The sequence below is a fragment of the Rhincodon typus genome, chromosome 4 (assembly GCF_021869965.1).
Source record: "Rhincodon typus isolate 14 chromosome 4, sRhiTyp1.1, whole genome shotgun sequence".
NCBI lineage: Eukaryota > Metazoa > Chordata > Chondrichthyes > Orectolobiformes > Rhincodontidae > Rhincodon > Rhincodon typus.
Genome location: NC_063335.1, coordinates 84,144,036 through 84,163,917, shown reverse-complemented (window position 1 = coordinate 84,163,917; position 19,882 = coordinate 84,144,036). Strand labels below are relative to the sequence as shown.

Here is a 19,882-nt window from a genome sequence, read left to right as displayed (position 1 = left end):
TGGCCTGCTGTGTTCATCCAGCCCTGCACCTTGTTGTCTCAATTAGATACAAAATTGGTTTGAAGGTAGGAGACAGAAGGTGGTGGTAGAGGGCTATTTTTCGGAATAGAGGCCTATGGCCAGTGGTCTGTCACAAGGATCAGTGCTGCATTCACTGCTTTTCATTATTTATATAAATGATTTGAATGTGAATATAAGAGGTATTAGTCAGTTTGCAGATGAGACCAAAGTAGGTGTTTTACTGGACAGTGAAGAAGGTTATCTCAGAGTACAACAGGACCTTGATCAGATCAGCCAGTGGACCGGGGAGTGGCAGATGGAGTTTAATTTAGACAAATGTGAGTTGTATTTTGATCAGGCAAACCAGGGTAGGTCTTATACAGTTAATGGTAGGGCCCTTGGGAGAGTTGAGAACAAAAAGACCCGGGGTGCAGGTTCACAGTTCCTTGGAAGTGGATTCGAGGTAGACAGGGTGGTGAAGAAGGTGTTTGGCATGCTTTCTTTATTTGACAGAACACTGAGTACCGGAATTGTTACAGAACAATGTGAAGCCACTTTTAGAGTACCACATCCAATTCTTGTCACTCTTCCAAAGGAAGGGTGTTATGAAACTTGAGAGGTTACATAAAGGATTTACAAGAATGTTGCCAGGATTGGAGGATTTGAGCTACAGGAAGAGGCTGAATAGGCTGAGGCTATTTTCCCTGGAGCGTCAGAGGCTGAAGGGTGGCCTTATAGCCGTTTATAAAATCATCAGGTGCATGGAAAGGGTGAATAGCCAAGGTCAGTTTCCTAGAATGACGAGTACAAAACCAGAGTGCATGGGTTTAAGATGAGAAGGGAAAGATATAAGAAGGACCTGAGGAGTAACTTTTTCACACACAGACAGGTGTGTATATGTAACGAACTGCTAGAGAAAGTGCTGCAGGCAGGTACAATTACATGTAAAAGGCATCTGGATGGGTATATACATAGGAAGCGTTTATAGGGATATGGGCCAAATGCTGACAAGTGGGACTAGATCAGATTGGGATGCCTGGTTGGTGCAGACGAGTTGGACTGAAAGGTCTGCTTCCATGCTGTATAACTCTATGACCTAAACAAAAACGAGGCTTGGGTTGACAAGTCATAAATAACATTTATGCCACAAATGCCTAGCAATGTCCAACTTCAGCAAGAAGTAAGAACTTCAGCAATAACGAGCTATTGTCTCTTGAAATTCAATGGCATCACCGTCACTGAATCCCCACTACTAAAATCCTGGGAGTTACCCTAGAGCAGAAGCTAATTTGGACCAATCATATAAATGCTGTGGCTACAAGAACTGGTCAGAGGCTTGAAATTCTGTGGCATATAAATCACCTCCTATCACCCCAATGCCTATCCAACATGTACAAGGCACAAGTTAAGAAGCTCGGGCTCAGTTCTCAAGTAGATTTTCTCAAGTAGAATCGTACACAAAGCCCCAGTGGTAAGTAGTATTCCAATCTTGAAGATGCACTACAGCAAATCTCCAAGATTCTCAACAGCATCTTCCAAACTTGCCTCTGTTATCTAGGAGAGCTAGGACAGCGTGTATCAGAGCCTGAAGATCATTAAATGTTGTCCCTGTTATCAATGTCCATATTCATATCATAGAATCATAGAGTAATAGAGCATGGAAACAGGCCCTTCAGCCCAAACTTGTCCATGCTGATCATGTTTACATGAACAAATGATTAAAACTGCCTCATGAGCCCTCTTCACAGCTTACAAATATTTCTTACCCTCAATCCCCTCATCAGAATCATTGATATAAATTGTAAATTGCTGAGGCCCAAGCATTGATCCGCCATTAATGGCAAGCTGCTATCACAACCGAAATCCACTTTCTCCTACTCTCCATTTTTTCTCTATTACCCAATCTTCAGGTCACTCTCACATATTGCTCTGAATCCCACAGACCCTAACCTGCGTAAAACTTTGTGTGACACTTCATTGAACATCCTCAGAAATATAAAGGCATCATGCTTTTATCAGAATTATACTTGGTTCAGGTATGCATTTATCCAGCCATGAGGATGCTAAATTAAAGTTGGAATCACAATGGGAGCAAAGCCATATATTTATAGTAGCTTATTTTTGGATATTAATTACACAGGAATATGAAAAGTGAGGATTAAGAATTCAAATTAAAATCAGTAAGTGCTATGCAATAAACTGAAAAATACTAATTGAATAGTTTAATCAACAGACGCAGAAGGTGAACAAGGCACTACCTGAAGATTTTTATAATATTTAGAATTAAAATCCCACAGAATAAAGTCAAAGAAATTTGATTTTTTTTAAACAGACCATTAAAGGCTTATAATAATTTCTAGTATTAAGTATTGTACTGTATAAATATTTAGTTTCTAACATTTTACATAGATTTTGAAATGTCACAAATAATATCTCAGAGAAATAATCAATATTCAGTGCATTTATCTTGAGGGAAAAGAGACTTGAGAGCCACTGAAATTTAATGAAGGTTATCAAACCACAACACACACCCTTATTCCTGGTGCTGTTTTCTTGGCTTCTGCTTTCAATCTTGTTGCTCTTAAAACTGATTTTGTTTTCTTATAATCTTGTTTTCCTGAGGGTAATGAAACAATTGTAAGTAAAATGTGTTATTTCCATATGAAAAGCATTTTAAATCTCCTGGATATTACAGAAAATATTGTTAAATTAAAACCAGATTATACAGAATATTATATATTAAACTTACATAATCTTATACTCATCTAATAAATTATACCATGATTATATTTGCGCACTAGATTCCAAAAAAATTTCAATTTGTTTTATTTTAAATTGACTTTTCAAAACTTGTCCAATATCCACAAGTGAGTATTATCGAGTAGTCTTTGCTTGCCCCAATGGGTTCAGTTCCAACAATACTCAAGAGTTCAAAACCATCCAGGAAAAAACAGCCCACATCACCAGCACCTCTACCACCACCTAAAACATTCACTCCCTCAACTGTTGGTGAACTGCAGCAGCAGCATGTGACATCTGCAAGATGCAATGAGCAAATGACTAAAAGTCCTGCAATTATGCTTTCCAACCCATGGGTCGGTTAGCTGAGTTGGCTGGAAGGCTAGTTTGCAAATGCAGAGTAACAAAAACAATATGGTTTCAATTCCTGCACCAGCAGAGATTACCATGAGGAGTCTCCTTCTCAATTTCTCCTCTCACCTTAGGGGTGGTGACTCTTAAAATAAACCACTAACAGTCATCTCTCTAATGAGGGAGCAGCCCTATTGCCCGGTTTTAAAACATAAGAACTGGGAGTAGCAGTTGGCAATTCAGTCCTCAAGCCTGCTCTGCCATTTATTCGACAATGGCTGATTTAATCTCAGCCTCAACTCAACTTTCCTGCTCACTCTCCATTACCCTTCAACTATTATTAATCCAAAGGCTGTCTATCTCCCTGTTAAATTTACTCAATGTCCCAGCATCCACCGCACTTTGGGGTAGTGAACTCTACAGATTCACAACCCTTTAAGAGAAGTGATTTCTTTTCATTTCTGTTTTAAATTTGCAACTCCTTATCCTAAACTATGAACTCTCGTTCTAGATTGCCCAACATGAGGAAACACCCTTTCTATGTCTATTTTGTCAACCCCCTTTAGCATCTCATGTACCACAATTAGACCGCTCAGTCTTCTAAACTCTAGAGATTATAGAACTAAACTGCTCAATGTCTCTCCATAAGACAAACCCCATCTTTGAAATCAATGCAGTGAATCTCCTTTGAACTGCATCCAAAGCAACTACATTCCTCCTCAAGTAAGGTGAACAAAATTGTACGCAATACTCCAGGTGCTGGGTCACTATTGCCTTGCACAGTCGCAACAACACTTCCCTACTTTTATTCCTTTAGCAATGAATGCCGAATTACCACACAGAAGAACGAATTCAACAAATTTAGGGAGACACTGTCACCTGCAGGTCTCCTCTGTCACTTTGTATCCAACATATTGTCACTCCTTCACTGTTGTTGTTTCAAATTCCTGAAGCTCCCTCTCTAGCAAAGCTCTAGGTCTGCCTAGAATATGCAAAGAGCAATGGTTCAAGGATACAGCTGACCACCAACATCTCAAAGCAATTGGAGTTGGATGGGAAATAGTGGCCTTGCCAGCAATGCTCACATTTCATGAACACATTGAAAATAATGTTATGGAAATAGAAGACATCCACAGTTTCTAAAACAGACTACACCATTTCTCAAATTAAATATCATGTAGTAAGATTTGAATATATGCTCCACTGCTTATGACCTAGAATCAATGCAGAAATAATGAAAATAATGTTTTCTGTGCCAGATCTAAGATAAAATAATACAACAAATATCCAAATTTTTCATAGTTAATGGTATCACGATGGTATCCCCGTGTTGTTTGCAGGGAACAACATCTTGTTTACATGCTAAGTGGGTGCCCTCTGCTAATGATTATTAATAACTGTAGCACCCATATGTCCCTATGGGATGGGAGGAAGATTTTGTTTTTGTCCAAGTCTTTTCCACCTCCCTAGTCTTATTAAAGTGCAGGGAGGTGAGGTGATCCTGCGAACCACAAGCATAGTCTTGTCTTCAGGCCACTTGACTGGCCTGCATCACATTTGTTGAGCTCATATGTACAATTGTGGAGGCTGTGTAATCTACCTCACTAAGCATAAGTGGTTCCTGTGTACTTAAAAGGAGCAGGAACATCTGACATATGGGATATCGCTTGCGTAATTTGTCTCGTTAAAGGACTGCTAACACTAAAATATCTTGTGTTCAGATTTAGGATTTATCTAACACTGAGTTCGCCAGTAGGCCTTTCAAAGTTTCCAACCCACAAAATTAAAACAAAAATATTAATTGTAAAAGCAATTATAAAGGTCAGAAGTGGGGGCGTTTGCTGATGGTTGCACAATGTTCAGCACCATTCATGACTCTTTCCATGCTCCCCTGAATGAAGTAAAGCAAACTGAATTGCCAAGAGACTGATGCACACAATAGAGATGGGCAATAAGTGCTGGCCTAGCTAGTGACACCCACATCCCATGATTGAATAAAAACATGTAAAAAATTAGAATCAGCATTTTGTAAATTGGCCAAAGACTGGAGGTAGTAATGAACTACGTCTACCAGAGTACAAGTATTGTACAACATTCTTGGATAACAGTATAGTGACAGACAACAGGGTAGGGGCTCAGCAGAATGATACATAGATAAGTAATTATAATGATGGCCTTGATATATCCGTACTATTTCCCCGGAGTATTTAAATGTGGCTTTTGACATTATGGAAAGTTTTAATTGGTTGAATAGGAAAACATATTTCATGTAGTTGGGGAGTCAAACTTGAGTATGCATCAATTTAAAATGGTAAATAAGAATGAGGAAAGTAGTGAGAAGAAACTTCATTCAGAGATTATTGGAGCATGGATTATTTTACCATAAGGAGCAGTTCAGGCAGAAACGATGAAAAAATAAAGTGGAAAAAGTGAATCAAAATCTAAAATAGAAGATAGTAAAGAGCTACATGAGTATAGCAGAGTGACTAATTTGGATCATGCCAACAAAGAACTTAAAGAAAATGATGGCTCTTCAGAAGGTGGAGGGATCAAGTCCCACTCCAGGATTTAAACACAAAAATCAAAGCTCACATCTCAATGCAGTACTTAGCAAGTGCAACACTGTTAGAGGATTAATTGTTAAACTAAGCCACGGTCTGCCCTCTCAGTAGGACATGAGATCCCATGGCGCTATATTGAAGAACAGCAAAGGAGCTTTTTGCTGGCCGATGAAAGCGGAATAAGTGGTCATTATCACTTTGGTCTTTGTAGGAGTATGCTGTGTACAAACTGGTTACCATTTTCCCACATTACAGCAGTGGCTACAGTTCAAACATTCTTCACTGGATTCAACCACATTGGAATGTTAATGGTCAAGGCAGGTGCTATATAAATGCAAGTCTTTCTTTCTTTCATGCCTCTATGATTCTAGGACAAAGGTAGCAGTCCTTAAGCCAATAACATTTTACTGATGAAATCTTGCAACCTGCACATGTGCAGAAGTTGTGCTAAATTGCTTCAACTGTTCTGGGCTGAGAAGTCAGATTAGACTAAGATCAGCCTGTTGAAACAAGATTTGACTTTGAATGAAAACCATTAATAAAGATATCAAAAGACAAACATTTGTCCTTTATATAATGTTTTATAAAGTTTAAAAATCTATTTTGGACATTAAATACCCCACAACTAAAAAAATAGTGAGCAGAAAGACTTGCTAATTTCTATGTAACTTGATTCGTTTTCTGGCTAAAATGGTGCTCTGACAAATTGAACTCCTGATGAATAATGCATATCATCCAATCAGCTACAAGAAATTTGCTTGGTGGAATAGATTTACGATACTCTCAACTTCAAAAAAGAAACTGATTAACTTTACAAATTAGTGAGCATAAATTTAAAAATTATTAAAATGTGGGTGGAGAAAAACAATGGGCAAGAGATAGTTAGAACAATGTTGAAAATATTAATGTCATAAATGAAACTGTAACAACAGTCAGTCTTGTACTTAGTAGATGTGTCTAAAATTTTACATTACAAGGAGGTCTAACATGAGAATATTCACAGTGAATCAGAGTTTTGAGAAGAAGAGGAGCAGCATTAAGGCCACTTAGGGGCAATGACAATCATCAGCACTGAGGCTGATTTGTGATCATGGTCTTATGGAATCTTATATTAATAGTGTAGATTCTCAATATCTAACCATATCCAATGGAATACATCAGGATCTAGGAACAGTACATGGGGTGCTTCAGTAACACAATAATTGGGAAATGTTCCAGATACAGTGCAGAATTTGTGGCATTACTACAAAATGTGGAATCCTGGAATGTGGGGATATTAGGAGACAATCTAATCATCTGAAAGTTTCGGGTAGTTCTGGGATTAGGGACCACTGAGAATGCAATCAAATTGCTGTTGTTACCGTTTCATTTATGGCATTAATATTTTCAACATTTTTCTAATTATCTCTGGCTTGTTGTTGTTCTCCACCCACATTTTAATAATTTTTTTAAATGCATGCTCACTAATTTGTAACGTTAATCAGTTTTTTTGAAGTTGAGTATCGCAAATATATTCCACCAAGCAAATTTCTAGTAGCTGAATGGATGATATGCATTATTCATCAAGATTTCAATTTGTAAACAGAGAGAAACAACCAGGATCAAGGAGCAAGCATTTAGGTGGTTTTTAGGTGAGGAAACAGCACTTTGGGAGAACAAGTCTAGGGGAATAAGTAAGGTACTGAAACTGGGTGACACATCTTAGAGTGTGCTTTAGAAAGTAACTTTGATTAGGAGGATGGTAGTGCCTTCAATAAGGTATGTGAAATAAATCCACAGAGGCCAGTATCCCATCACCGAGTCACCCTTTATTTACCCGTGGAGAGTCCTTGACACTGATCCAGCTCCCTCAGAGCCAACTGTCAGAGTAACCAGGATGTCTGACACACCTGTTTATATCTGTCAGCCAGGGTCAGATTAACATCCCCAATCAGGCAACTCATATTCTATGAGGTCCACCTCGCTGCCATCATTACAATCACTACAGTACGTACATACATACTGGCCAAAATACCTTTGGGATGGAGTGCATCTACTGGTGTTAGTAGTAGGGACAATTCTGGGATGCAAATGAAGTGGAGAGGGATACCGTGTAAACTGACAGCATTGCAGATAGAAAAGGCATATGGAAGCCACTTAGTTTGGAAGGCAGACACTGTTTTCAACTAAATATTGGGGGCAAGGGATCAAATTTGGCAAGATGTGGTAAATCAAATGTAGAGGCAAGACAGAAAGGTATTAATACGGAAAAAGAAAAGGCTGTGACAGAGCAAGGATAGAAAGTACAAATTGAAGGGCAAATTAAAAGATAGTGCTTGAGGTTTCAAAAATGATAAAACGATGGAGCTACATGCTCTGTGTCTGAATGTACATAGCATCACTGCTGGAACCTCAACTTTTCAAAATCTATATAAATGACAGGATGAAGAGACCAAAAGCATGGTTGTTAAATTTGCTTATGACACAATCAGAGATGGAAAAGTCAAGAGTTAAGAAGACGCTACAAAGGGATATCGGTAGGTTAAGTGAATGTGCAAAGTTTTGAAAACTGGAAATGTGTATTGGGAAAATGTAATTTTTTTTCCATTTTAACAGGAAAGGTACAAAGAAACATAGTATCACAATGGTGAGTGATTTCAGAGTTCTGAAATGCAGGGGGCTCTGGCTGTCCTCGTGCATAAATCACAAAACATCTGTACCCAAGTACAGCAAATAATTAGGAAAACTAATACAGTATAATTGTTCATTGTAATCACAAAAATAGTGACATACTGTTTTAGCTAGAATGTATCGGGAGCACTGTGTAAAGTATTGGTCTCTTATTTAAGGAAGGACATAAATGCATTGGGAGCAGTTTTAAGAATATTTACTAGATTAGTATTTGAAATGGGTAGGTGCCTTAATAGAAAAGGTAGGGTTGCCAAGGCTTGATTTGGAGTTTAGAAGAGGAAAATGCAATTTGACAGAAACATGAAAAATCCTGAGGGTCTTGACAGGGTGGCTGCAGAGAGGATGTTTTGTCTTGTGGGAAAAACTAGAGTTCACCATTTAAAAATGAAGATTTGCTGATTTAAGACAGAGACAAAGGAAAAGCTTTTCTCACAGAAGATCGCAAGCTTTTCGAATCTTTGTCCTCAAAATGTGGAAATAGGGTCATTGAGAAGTGGCAAGTCGAGCTGAAAAGTTATCAAGAGTAGGTAGGAATGTGGAGTATACAGATTAGCCACAATCTTATTGATGGTGAAACAGGCTTGAGGGGCCAAGTGGCTTTAATTCCCATGAGAGAATAAAATTTGGTGGCAATGAGAGTCAGTAACATTTAACAGCATTGAGGAGGGGACACAGGACAAAGCAGTCAGATTTGCATCTGACCCCTGAAATACCACAAGGTGAATTTACTTACTGTGTACTTTTAATGAGTCTACTGCAACTAGTTGTCCCTCTTCCATGGCCATATTTACACCTCGGTATTCTTTGGAAAGGGAACACGCAGTGTACAGCAACACCCTTGATGCCTTTAGACAGAGATAGGCACTGTCAAGGGTAAGACTGCATTATTTTCCCCTCAACTCCATTTTAATTTAGTTCCCTTCAATTTTGCTAATCTCTCCTATATTTATTATTATTGCTTGGTGGGTGATAGTTGATAATTGGACTTTATTTAGAAACATGGGTGAGTTGTTGAAGGTGAGAAAAAGACTCAGAGATGTGTAATAGCGTGTCTGGATGGAAAAAGAATCGATTAAAAAAAATCAGTCTTATGCCCATTTAATCATTCAGTTCCCCACCAGTGCCATAATTACCAAGTCACTCGTGGTGGCCAACATTTGCCTCTTTGAAACACAAAGAGCATTGTGACAGCTTTGGATGACTATCAGAGTGTGCAGAATTAAAATGTTTATAGTGAAGGAATTTTAAATCAACAGAGACGGATGCAAGTAGTTCACTTTTTTTTACTTGAAAAGTTTACAAATTGAATTTGTTTAGGAAAAAAGAATCTTGAAAACAACTCTTTGTACAATTAATGCAGAAAATATTTAATAACTCTTAGATTTCATCCAGTAATGCACATAGGTTTTAGGAAAAAAATGGCTTGAAGGCAAGATAGAGTTTTGGAATTGGCATACAGCTTGGCAGGACTAATGACCGACCATGTCTATCCTGTTTGGGCCTGAAAATATAGCTTGTGGATTCTAGATGCATATTTGACTGCCTTGCATTGACCAAGTGTTTGCTCATTCCAAGATCTTCACTATTCTTCACTTTAGTGTTATGCGTGTCTATTGATCATCTGCGTACCTGTTTCTCCGTAGCACATAGGATCAAGCGTAGGCCGTTCAGCCTCTTCAGCCTGTTCAATAAGAACATATAATTCGATTAGAGACAGTTCAGGGGAGGTTGACTAGGATGATCCGTGCTAAGGAGGGACTGTCTTATGAATAAAGGTTAATTAAGGTGATTGATCATAGCTGATCAAACACTTCAATACCTTTTAATCACCCCATCCCCAGGTACACCACCCTCAGATGTTTTATGCTCATCCTCCTGTTAATTCATCTTAATTAACCTTTATTCATAAGACAATCCCTCCTTAGCACAGATCATCCTAGTCAACCTTCCCTCAACTGTCTCTAATTTTATCTTTCCTTAAATTAGGGGACCAAAACTGCTCATTGCACTCGAGATATATAAATACTGTGTCTCCAAATGCAAGTCAAAGCCTAGGAGTTCCGCATCAAATAACTCACCTGCTGACTCAGAAAACATCCCCCCAGTTACAAGGTACAAGCCAGTAAGTGTGATAGAATACACTTGTTTGGATAAGTGCAGCTACAACAACCCTCAACATAAACTGGAGCCTAGATATTTGTTGGTGTGTTGTAGGTGCTAAAAGGTCCAGTCTGAAAGATACTGAGAAGCCACTTGTCCCATTTGGGAACTGAACTATTCACATATTCTCACAAGTATCCAAAATGTATGCTACAAGTATTAGTTCATCTAGGACAAAACAGCTTGCTTGATTGGCACTCCATCTAATACTGTCAACATTGACTTTTTCCACGACCAATGAATAGTAGATTCAATGCATACTATCGATAGGACACACTGCAGTCCCTTGACAGCAGCTACCAAACTTATGACCACTACCATCTAAAAGTACAAGGGCAGAAGATACATGGGAACACCACCACCTACAAGTTCCTCTCAAAACTACATATCACCATGAGTTGGAATTATGCCACTGTTCGTTTATTGTCGCTGTATCAAAATCCTGGAACTCCATCCCTAGCAGCATTGTGAGTATACCTCAATCACTCGGACTTCAGCGGTCAAGAAAGCAGCTCACCATCACCTTCTCAAGGACAATTAGGATGGACAATAAATGCTAGTCTCAACGGTGAGGGCCACTTCCTGTGAACAAATAATAAAAAGAATTTTCCTATTTTACCCTACTATCCCCAATAATCACGAGCTCAGGGTGCTGCAAATAATCCAGAGGTTAATAACTTTGAGATCCTGATTTTTAACTCCTTCCTAGCTCCAGAGACTGCAAGACCTCAACCTTTTGTCAACCTGCGTCACTGATTCCTGACTTCTCATCATTCTTTCTCAGAAATGTTCAATGGTTATTGAAGAAGCACCAATTACAAAGAAAAAAATCCAAATACTACCAACTACGCTTGGCTACTGATGAATTCTTACAGCTGTTTAATTCAGCTTTGAAGGTCAGTTGAATTGTGAATTATTTCATCTGATAGTTATTCTAGTTCAGCGAAACAGAATTCAAGCTTTGTTGCATGATCTATAGCCGTCCTTTGCTTTAATATTCATTCTGCCTAGGTACCGTAAGTGACTGATACTCAAGATTTCCACTTCCACCTGAACTCATTCCAACTTTACATTTTTTAATGATACTAACTTGCATAAAAACTTACATATACAAAAAAAATGACACAGACAGAAGTTGCCAAAGGTAAACACTGAAACTAGAAATCCAAACATTCATTGATATTGTTGACCAGGTTCATTAACATGTGAATATCTTCAAATTATTTGATGAACACTTACATCTCACTGGCTCAGAGCTTTATTCCCTACAGACTTTAAAATTCTAGTTTCATTATCATCCTGTAGCAGTATTGTGCCTCATATGCATTTTGTGCTTGAAAAATTAATGCAGTGCTATTTCTGAATACTGCATAAGCTGCTTATGACTACATTATACATATCAGTGGACAGTTGCACAGAAGCTCAGTAAACTGTTCTTTCAACCAACACACAGCTGGTATGGCATGAAAAGAGTATTCATCCTTTCACCTGCAAATGGACCCTCAGCTGTGTTTAGTCCCACTTTTATTTCACTTTTTTTTTAACTGCAAATACTTAATTGCTCTTGATTAGGCAAAAAAAAATTCAAAGCTTTAATCTTGCAAATATATTCCAGAACTGATCATATGATATGGCACAAAATAATCACTGAGCATGAACAATCATTTGATCCTTGCAAGATTGATTTAGAAATATAATCTCTTGTGCTTCAGGTGGCCCAGCCAGTTTGGCCAGTGAGTATCTGAGTAGTGAACTACACTAGGAGAGTGCCAGCTCATGATTTTAGTCTAACTTTAGTTGGGTCAACACAGAGGGATATTTGGGAAGGGTAATATAGTGGGAGAACATAATTGACATCGTACACTTGCTGACTGTCACTTCATTGAAAGGTGGCAAGCAAAGCATTGACATCAGATTTAATATTCTTTGCAGTTGAACACCAAGCTGACATTCACTGACAAGGGTCACATATATGAAATTGTTACTTCATAAGGTACTGGAGACCCACCAGTTATGAGTCAATGTCTTCAGCAGAGGCCAGAAGGATTAAAGATGTAGTGAAGATAAAATAGTAATGTAACCGACCACCCGGTATGCCGCAAAAGAAGATGTCACATCCTGAACGCATCAAAAAAAATCAAATCTGTAGGTTCACTTGAAGTGGTCCTGTTTTGCCAATTAGTAATTACAGGAGTATCAAACACAAAGAATTGGGTATATTCAGCTCCTCATCAGATTTTGCAATTACATTTCTTTTGAGTGAAGCTCTGTGTGGAGAGCCTTTATCCCAAAATTGATTATTTATTTACTTTACTAGATATTCAAAGGACCATGGGTCTGGGACTGGTGGCAGATTTTAAAAAATCACAGTCTCAGAGTTTATCTTGGGATCACAATGCTGCTGGGATAGTTTAGCAGTTTTAAATGGGGGGAAGTGGATGGACGATGAAACATACCTGCCATCAATTAATAACTCCTTAAAGAGTTCATTAAGGGATATATCCATTTAGTAAGCCCAAACTGTGTACTGTGTTATGACTAGTCCCCAGGAAAGGCTCCCCAATTTGTTTTGGTTCCAGCTGGGATACCCGAAACCGCTAACTTCCCAGGTGAGGAAATGTGAAGTGGCTCCTCTTGATTATTCGTGTACCCACCCCCACCCCCGGCCTTGCTTAGTTGTAGCAGGGGTAATTTTAAAAGGGTCCCTTCCCTTGTGGATACCTTGTGCGCAAACCCAAATGAAGCTGTGCTTTAAAAGGAGCCAATTTAATTAGGTTTTCTTGAATTTATAAACAGAGTGAGTTTAGTAGTAACATAACACATATACACTCATATTAGAAATAAGAGGTGAGTCCACAATAAAAGTTCAAAATAAATACATAGATTAGTCTCAGAATTGAGGAACAGACAGCTGAATATTGTGACCATTATAGTGTACGTTATTGGAAGCACTGATGTTAGTAGTTAAACAGTCGATTTTGAATTTGTTCACTTTGTAGGTTGATTGAAACTCTGTTATCCTAAATCAGTTTGGCAGCAGCTGAGTGGCAGCATTCAGAGTGAGTCCTTTCACTTTCTTTTATCTATAGTGATGCTTAAATGGCTTTTCTCAGAGCTATGCCCCTCACAGTACAGTAGCCCACATAGTAGGATATTAGGATACTGAAAGACAGACAGCAAGATTGAGCCTTGGCTTTACCACCTGCCCCTGTGTATTCGTGAAAGGGGAGAAATGTGAATGTGTCTCCCACTTAGACCGCTGTCATGTTTTACCATCATATTCATAGCCGGAGATGCTCCTAGGAGATTATGAACTCAGTTTGTAGTATATTTTCTCCCTTTGAAGTCCTTTTGACACCTCATATGATGTGACATTCCAGAGTCTCTATCCAGGCAGTCAATGAACTTAAAAAAAAACCAAAAGAACTGCGGATGCTATAAATCAGGAACAAAAAGAAAGTTCTGAGGTAGGGTCACCAGATCCAAAACGTTAACTCTGTTTTCTCCTTCACAGATGCTGCCAGACCTGCTGAGCTGTTCCAGCAACTTTGTTTTTGTTCCAGTCAATGAACTTACAACCTTGCCGTTCATTCATTTTTTTCAAAATAAGCATGTTGCAATTAAAGTTGGTATTGTCCTTGGATGATTGGGATTATTATCAACAGTCATGACAATTCAGTGTCAGTGGTGTGTCAGATTCACCATGGAGCTTAAATACATTTCTTTGACGTTGATATTTATTCAAAGCTAAACTAGCTCCAGTATGCATGCTGCTTCTAACCTTGTCCTTCACGGCCACTCCTAGACTGCCTTCTCTAATTGGCAAGGCAAGTCGCTGCCATGAACATGTTTGTTGCCTTCCTTTGCTGAATAGTTCAAGGCAGCCAGTTCTTGTCTCCTCTAACTGGGGAACAAGCTCATCTCCTGGCTGGTTAGACCATTTGTACTTTCACGGATGGGGTGCCAGTTCAGTCCCCAGAATTCATCTCCTTGTCGGGATTCTGAACACACTTAAAACATCCAGTGCAACATAAGTGAATTTCGTTATAAACAAATAGATTTTCTTTAGACACTGTCACAGAAAATCTGATTCTTTTCTTTTATTAAAAGTATTTATTGATGAGATGTGGGCATCACCAGAAGGACAAGTATTATTGCCAACCTTTGTTGTCCTCGAGAAGATGGCAGGGCACCATCTTTTTGCACCACTGAAGACTGTGTAGTGAAGGTGCATCCACAGCACCTTCATGTTGAAAGTTCAAGGATGTTGTCTGGGTGTTGAAGAAAAATTAGTGATACAATTCTAAGTCAGGATTATGTGTGGTGTGAGGGGAAATTTGCAGGTGGTGGTGTTCCTTGCACCTGCTGCCCTTGTCCAACCAGCTGGTCGAGGTCACAGATCTGCACTACCACTGCTAGCTGTGAATGTGCCCAGTGGTGAGATTCCCCCTGATTGGTATCAAGTCCAATTGTGCTTGGACTCTCTGAAACCACGATTGGTCAAATGCTACTTTGATATCGATGCTGGACTAATGGTGTGATAAGGCCTTGTGCAATTTGATGTTTTCATCCCTGACAACATGCTGTGCCTCCTAATTTAGTTTCACCTGTCAACTTAAATAGGCACCTCACGATTTCTTCAATCACGTTATTCATCATTCCAGAATCATACTAAAAAAATGAGGCTGAGTACAGATTCCTAGGAACATTATTTGTCACATTCCACTAATCAGAGAGCAAACCCTTTCCTGTTACTCTTAGTTCCCTAACTAATTACTGACCAATGTCAAAATGTTCCCTTTAATTCTCCATGGTCTCACTTTTGCTAATCTAATCTACAATCTCATCAAACATTTCGTAGGAGCCCATATATACAACATCCATAGAAGATTCCCTGTCTAGCGCACTGGTGACCTCCTCCGAAAATTTAACTGGATTAGTCAGACATGACTTGCTCTTCAAAAAGCTATGCTGCCTAGTGTGCTAAAAGGCAAGCGGCAAGGCAGAGTTGCTGTGAGCAACCAAGCAATATGATTTAGCGCTAAGAATGCAAGCTCTGAACCCTGAGGTGCACCTTGTTACCTGTCGTTGCATGGAAAGTGACCTGGTGGCAGTACTGCAATGTGAGGTGCAGAACTGTGTTTTAGTCCACAATTAGCCACAATGATGTGAAAACCTGGTGCCTTGTTGACATCGACTTGTGTGGATGAAGGGTGCTGGGAGGTTACTGCTCTTGGAGCATGTTCCGAGATGTTGGGGAATTCTAGCCCATTTGGAGGCTTGGAGAAGACACCAATGAGTTGCAAGCTCTAAGCTAGAGTTCTGACTTTCAAATCTGGCATTGGCACTGTCTAGGTTCTTACCAGTACCTAGCAGAAGCAAAACCTGCGCATAGATGAGGCAAGATTAGGTCATAATGAGACGTTAATGCACGCAAGCAGCAGCTTCACTGTTTAGAAGCAAGATTCTCATTTAACTACTGAAACCCTAAGAGGAAAATCAGACCTTTTCCTCAATGTCAAGAAGTTTACTTTCTCATTCGAGCCATAATCTCCCAACTTTCTCAGCATTGCTCATGCCCTTCGGTTGCTGGGAGAATTCTGTCCTCTGTCTCTGATTGAGGTTACTTTTCCGTATCAGATTGCTTCTTCTGTTAGAATAAACATTAAAATAAACAATAAAATACATACAACAATATGTGCACTTAAACAAAATGAAAACAAAAATAATTCCTGGAATTCTTAAGTGTCATTATAATAGGGTAGTATATGTAGCTAGAATTGAGAAACTCATTGATGAATTGATTAATTCACGAGTACATTGACTGACCTCTAAATGCTACGACTAAATTATATTAATTACTTTAATTTTAAACTGGTAAAATTAGCTTTTTTTCTAATTTGTTGTATTTAGCAATTATTTCACTGCAACATTACACTGAGCAAAATTGTGACTTCAGTATTTTGGTAAAGGACATAAAAAGGTTCTGAAGCCAACTGTAACATGAGATTTGAAGGATAATATTTTCCTACAGTGTGTAATGTTGCATTACATACAAGGCAATGCAAAATTTGCAACCTATCACAAGGCAATAATACATATAATTATAGACTGACATTAAAAAGTATAAAAAAAAGGCCAATTTATGAATATTATCACCGCCCAAAAGGAATAATCATTTAACATGTTGCAGAGTGTCACTTTATTTTATGTAGGAAATTCTTAAAAAGGTTTTAAAATTATGACATCACTGTGAGCACATATGAAGACAAAATTCCTCCTGTCATTAACAAAGGCAAAAAAATGTGTTTGATATCACTGTTGAGCTGAGGTACTAAGACGTATCTCATGCAAATATATAAACATTTGTGAGTCCGACTGTGGTCATTTCGCAGTCTAGTGATTTCTTACCATTTTATGTTCTTTGCTCAGTGGACATACCATGACAGTAACAGCCAATGATCAAATTCTTGGTCTTATCAAGTGACTTTTGTTTCACAGACTGAGACTTTGAAGTAATTGCCAATTTACACATGTAAATACACTCAAATATATGTAGTTTTGTCGTGAATTATTTTGAATTTGTTTTCCAAGGTGAACAGAAATATTACTCTGTTTTGGCCAATTTTTGTGTCAGCAATAGCTATCAATGTTGACACCTGTATCTAGCAACGATTACTTCAGATTTAGCAAAAAATAACCCACAAGCATTCACCGATAAATTCTATGCCCATAATATCTGAATGGTTGACAATATCCTGGAGAGTAGCTAAACTAACATTGAAATCTTTTCATACAGAATATAAATTAAATTCACACCCATCATTCAAATATTTTCCTAATGGATGCATTTAATTATTTTCCAAATGGATGCTTTTAATTCTTGAATCTTTTAATTACATTTGCTATTAATTTTAATGGGATTTAAAGAAATATCATGTAAGAGAACAATAGAAATAAATAACTATATTGCTGAATTTCAATATTTCAGTTTTCTTCCAAGGTTGAAAGTTCAATAGTTTTACTTATTCTTTCTGAAACTAATGGCACATGAAACTTGGTGAACTTATTTTTGATTATTTGCTGTTTGCATGCGGTTGCTATAGAAACAAAGCCCAAAGCAGTCTGTCAATAGATTCTGGAAAAACAAGAGGTTTGTGTAGCAGACAGTCTAGAATGAAGAAAAGAACATAATTTTTCACAGCCCCTGAAAGTTTACCTAAAATTTCTGTGATTTTGGAACAGGTTTGGTAAGTAGAATTGAGAATTTAATCAAAAACAAAACGGCTCACACAAAAAGGCAGCAAAAATAAAAGCATTATCAAGAAAGAAACCCACAAATGTCCGAAATCTAGAATGACAGAATTATTTTAAATTGCTATTCAAAGGTAAAATACCATAACTTCTAAGATTGAAAGCAGTTTCAAATGACTTTAGTCTCAAAACTAGGGTGATAATTCAGGTTTTTAAAATTTGAAGACTATGAGAGATGGGAACTTGCAATAAGGCTTGAGGATCCAGAAGTCTTGAAAGGACTGATGCGGACAGGATATTTCCTCGAGAAAATAAAGAAATAGGGATCACTGTTTAAAAATCAGGGTTCGCTTATTTCAAACAAATAAGAAATGAATGTTTTTCTCTCAGAATGTCATGAGTCTTTGAACCTCTTTCTGAAACGCTGATGGACAGCAACTTGGAATACTTTTAAGGCAGAGGTAGATAGTTTGTTAGGCAAGGAGTGAAAGGTTAGTAGAGTTAAGCAGGACTAAGAATGGTCACAATCAGATAGCCATGACCTTATTGAACGGAGGAGAAATATTGAGAGGCTGAATGGCCTACTGCTGCTCCTGATTTTTAGGTTGATATGATAGCATGTACATCAGAAAGGGATATAGTAACAGTGCACAGCCATCCAGGATTAGTCATGGTAAAGTAGGAAGTGGCAAAATTGGAGTCAAATATTGTTCGAACCTAAAATGCCAAGTGGAGCCAAATAAAAATTGATTGATCATTTTTGGTGCAACACAACGCTTTCTTTTTTATATAAAATAAACAAAGAATGTGTTACTTATCCTTTTTTTTAAAATTCAGATTCACATCCAATGACATAAAGAGATCAAGAGATAAACTGAATTTCATTAGAAATGCAAGAACAGGAGTAGTCTATCCAGTTCCTAAAGCCTGATCAACAGTTCAATTAGTTTATTCATGCCTGATCTCTACCTTAATTCCATCTATCCATCTGTGATTACATGACCTTCAATATCCAACCACAGATTTGTAATTCTCCTAACGAACTCACTTCAACTGGTTTTGCGGGAAACTTTCATATTTCCACTACTCTTTATGTGAAGATGTACCATCCCTCATCACTCCCAAGTTGTCCATCTCTGATTTCAAGATTATGCACCTCATTCTATTATTTCCCCACCAGAAAAAAATAGCTTCCCTCTGTCCATCCTAAACACAGCTTTAAACACCTCAAATCCACACATCTATAAACATGGGACATGTATAGGAAAATGTTCTTCTGCGTGTAAATTTAAAGGAATATTCTTCCATTAAATTATCACTGGAACTGTATATTATAGTGTTTTCTCACACATCGTGGAAAACATAATCCTTAAAGAAAGGGAAATAGATAATGGCAGGTTTAATCACTTTTTTTGAAAGAGTTTGCTTTCAGCTTTCTCGAACATTCAAATAAATTTTTGTTCAACTAAACTAATTTATGACTGTAGTGCGTGAATTTATAGAAACTATTCAAATAAAAATCAATGAAACTCATTTAGTATTCTTTTTATCTGGAATAAATTTATTTTTGAGATACTGCACATCATTTCAAGAGATTATTTAGTACTTCAGTACAATGAAATGATTCAAGTGGAAAAATACAAGGTCATAATCTTTGTTTGGCTTCGGATAGAAGCATGGCAATTAGAAAATCTCAGAAGAAAAATATTACTTCTGCATGCATGATGGAACATAAATGCCACTCAGCTTTCTATTTTTGCTCTTTAAGCTCAGGTCTTTGCAACTTCCTGCAATAAAACATTGTGAATTTGATGTGACCAATAGTTTGTCAAATCAAACAAAAGAGTGGGGATCCTCAGGTATTTTAATTGATTTCTATTTAAGCGAATATAAATCAACAAACATATTGTAATAAGAATACACATGCCATGAATTAACTCCTGTCAGTGACATAATTGGTAGTAGGTTTACATATATAACTACTTTTTAAAATTAAAATCGAGATGTTTATCCGCCATATTCTAGCATCAACTACACAATGTTTTTATATCAAACATTTGACTAATCTTGCAGCATCTGTGGAGGAGAAAATACAGTTAACATTTCGGGTCTGGTGACCCTTCCTCAGAACGAGTTCTGAGGAAGGG

At 37.8% G+C, this 19,882-nt stretch overlaps 1 protein-coding gene across 1 annotated transcript in view; it reads right to left on the bottom strand.

The window, feature by feature from the left end:
- Nucleotides 1-19,882, bottom strand: part of triqk (triple QxxK/R motif containing) — a 101,430-nt gene that overhangs the window by 17,181 nt on the left and 64,367 nt on the right. Inside the window, exon 3 of the mRNA XM_020531691.2 lies at nt 2,532-2,617. Coding sequence (XP_020387280.1) covers nt 2,532-2,617 — 86 coding nt within the window. The remainder of the gene's footprint in view (nt 1-2,531; nt 2,618-19,882) is intronic.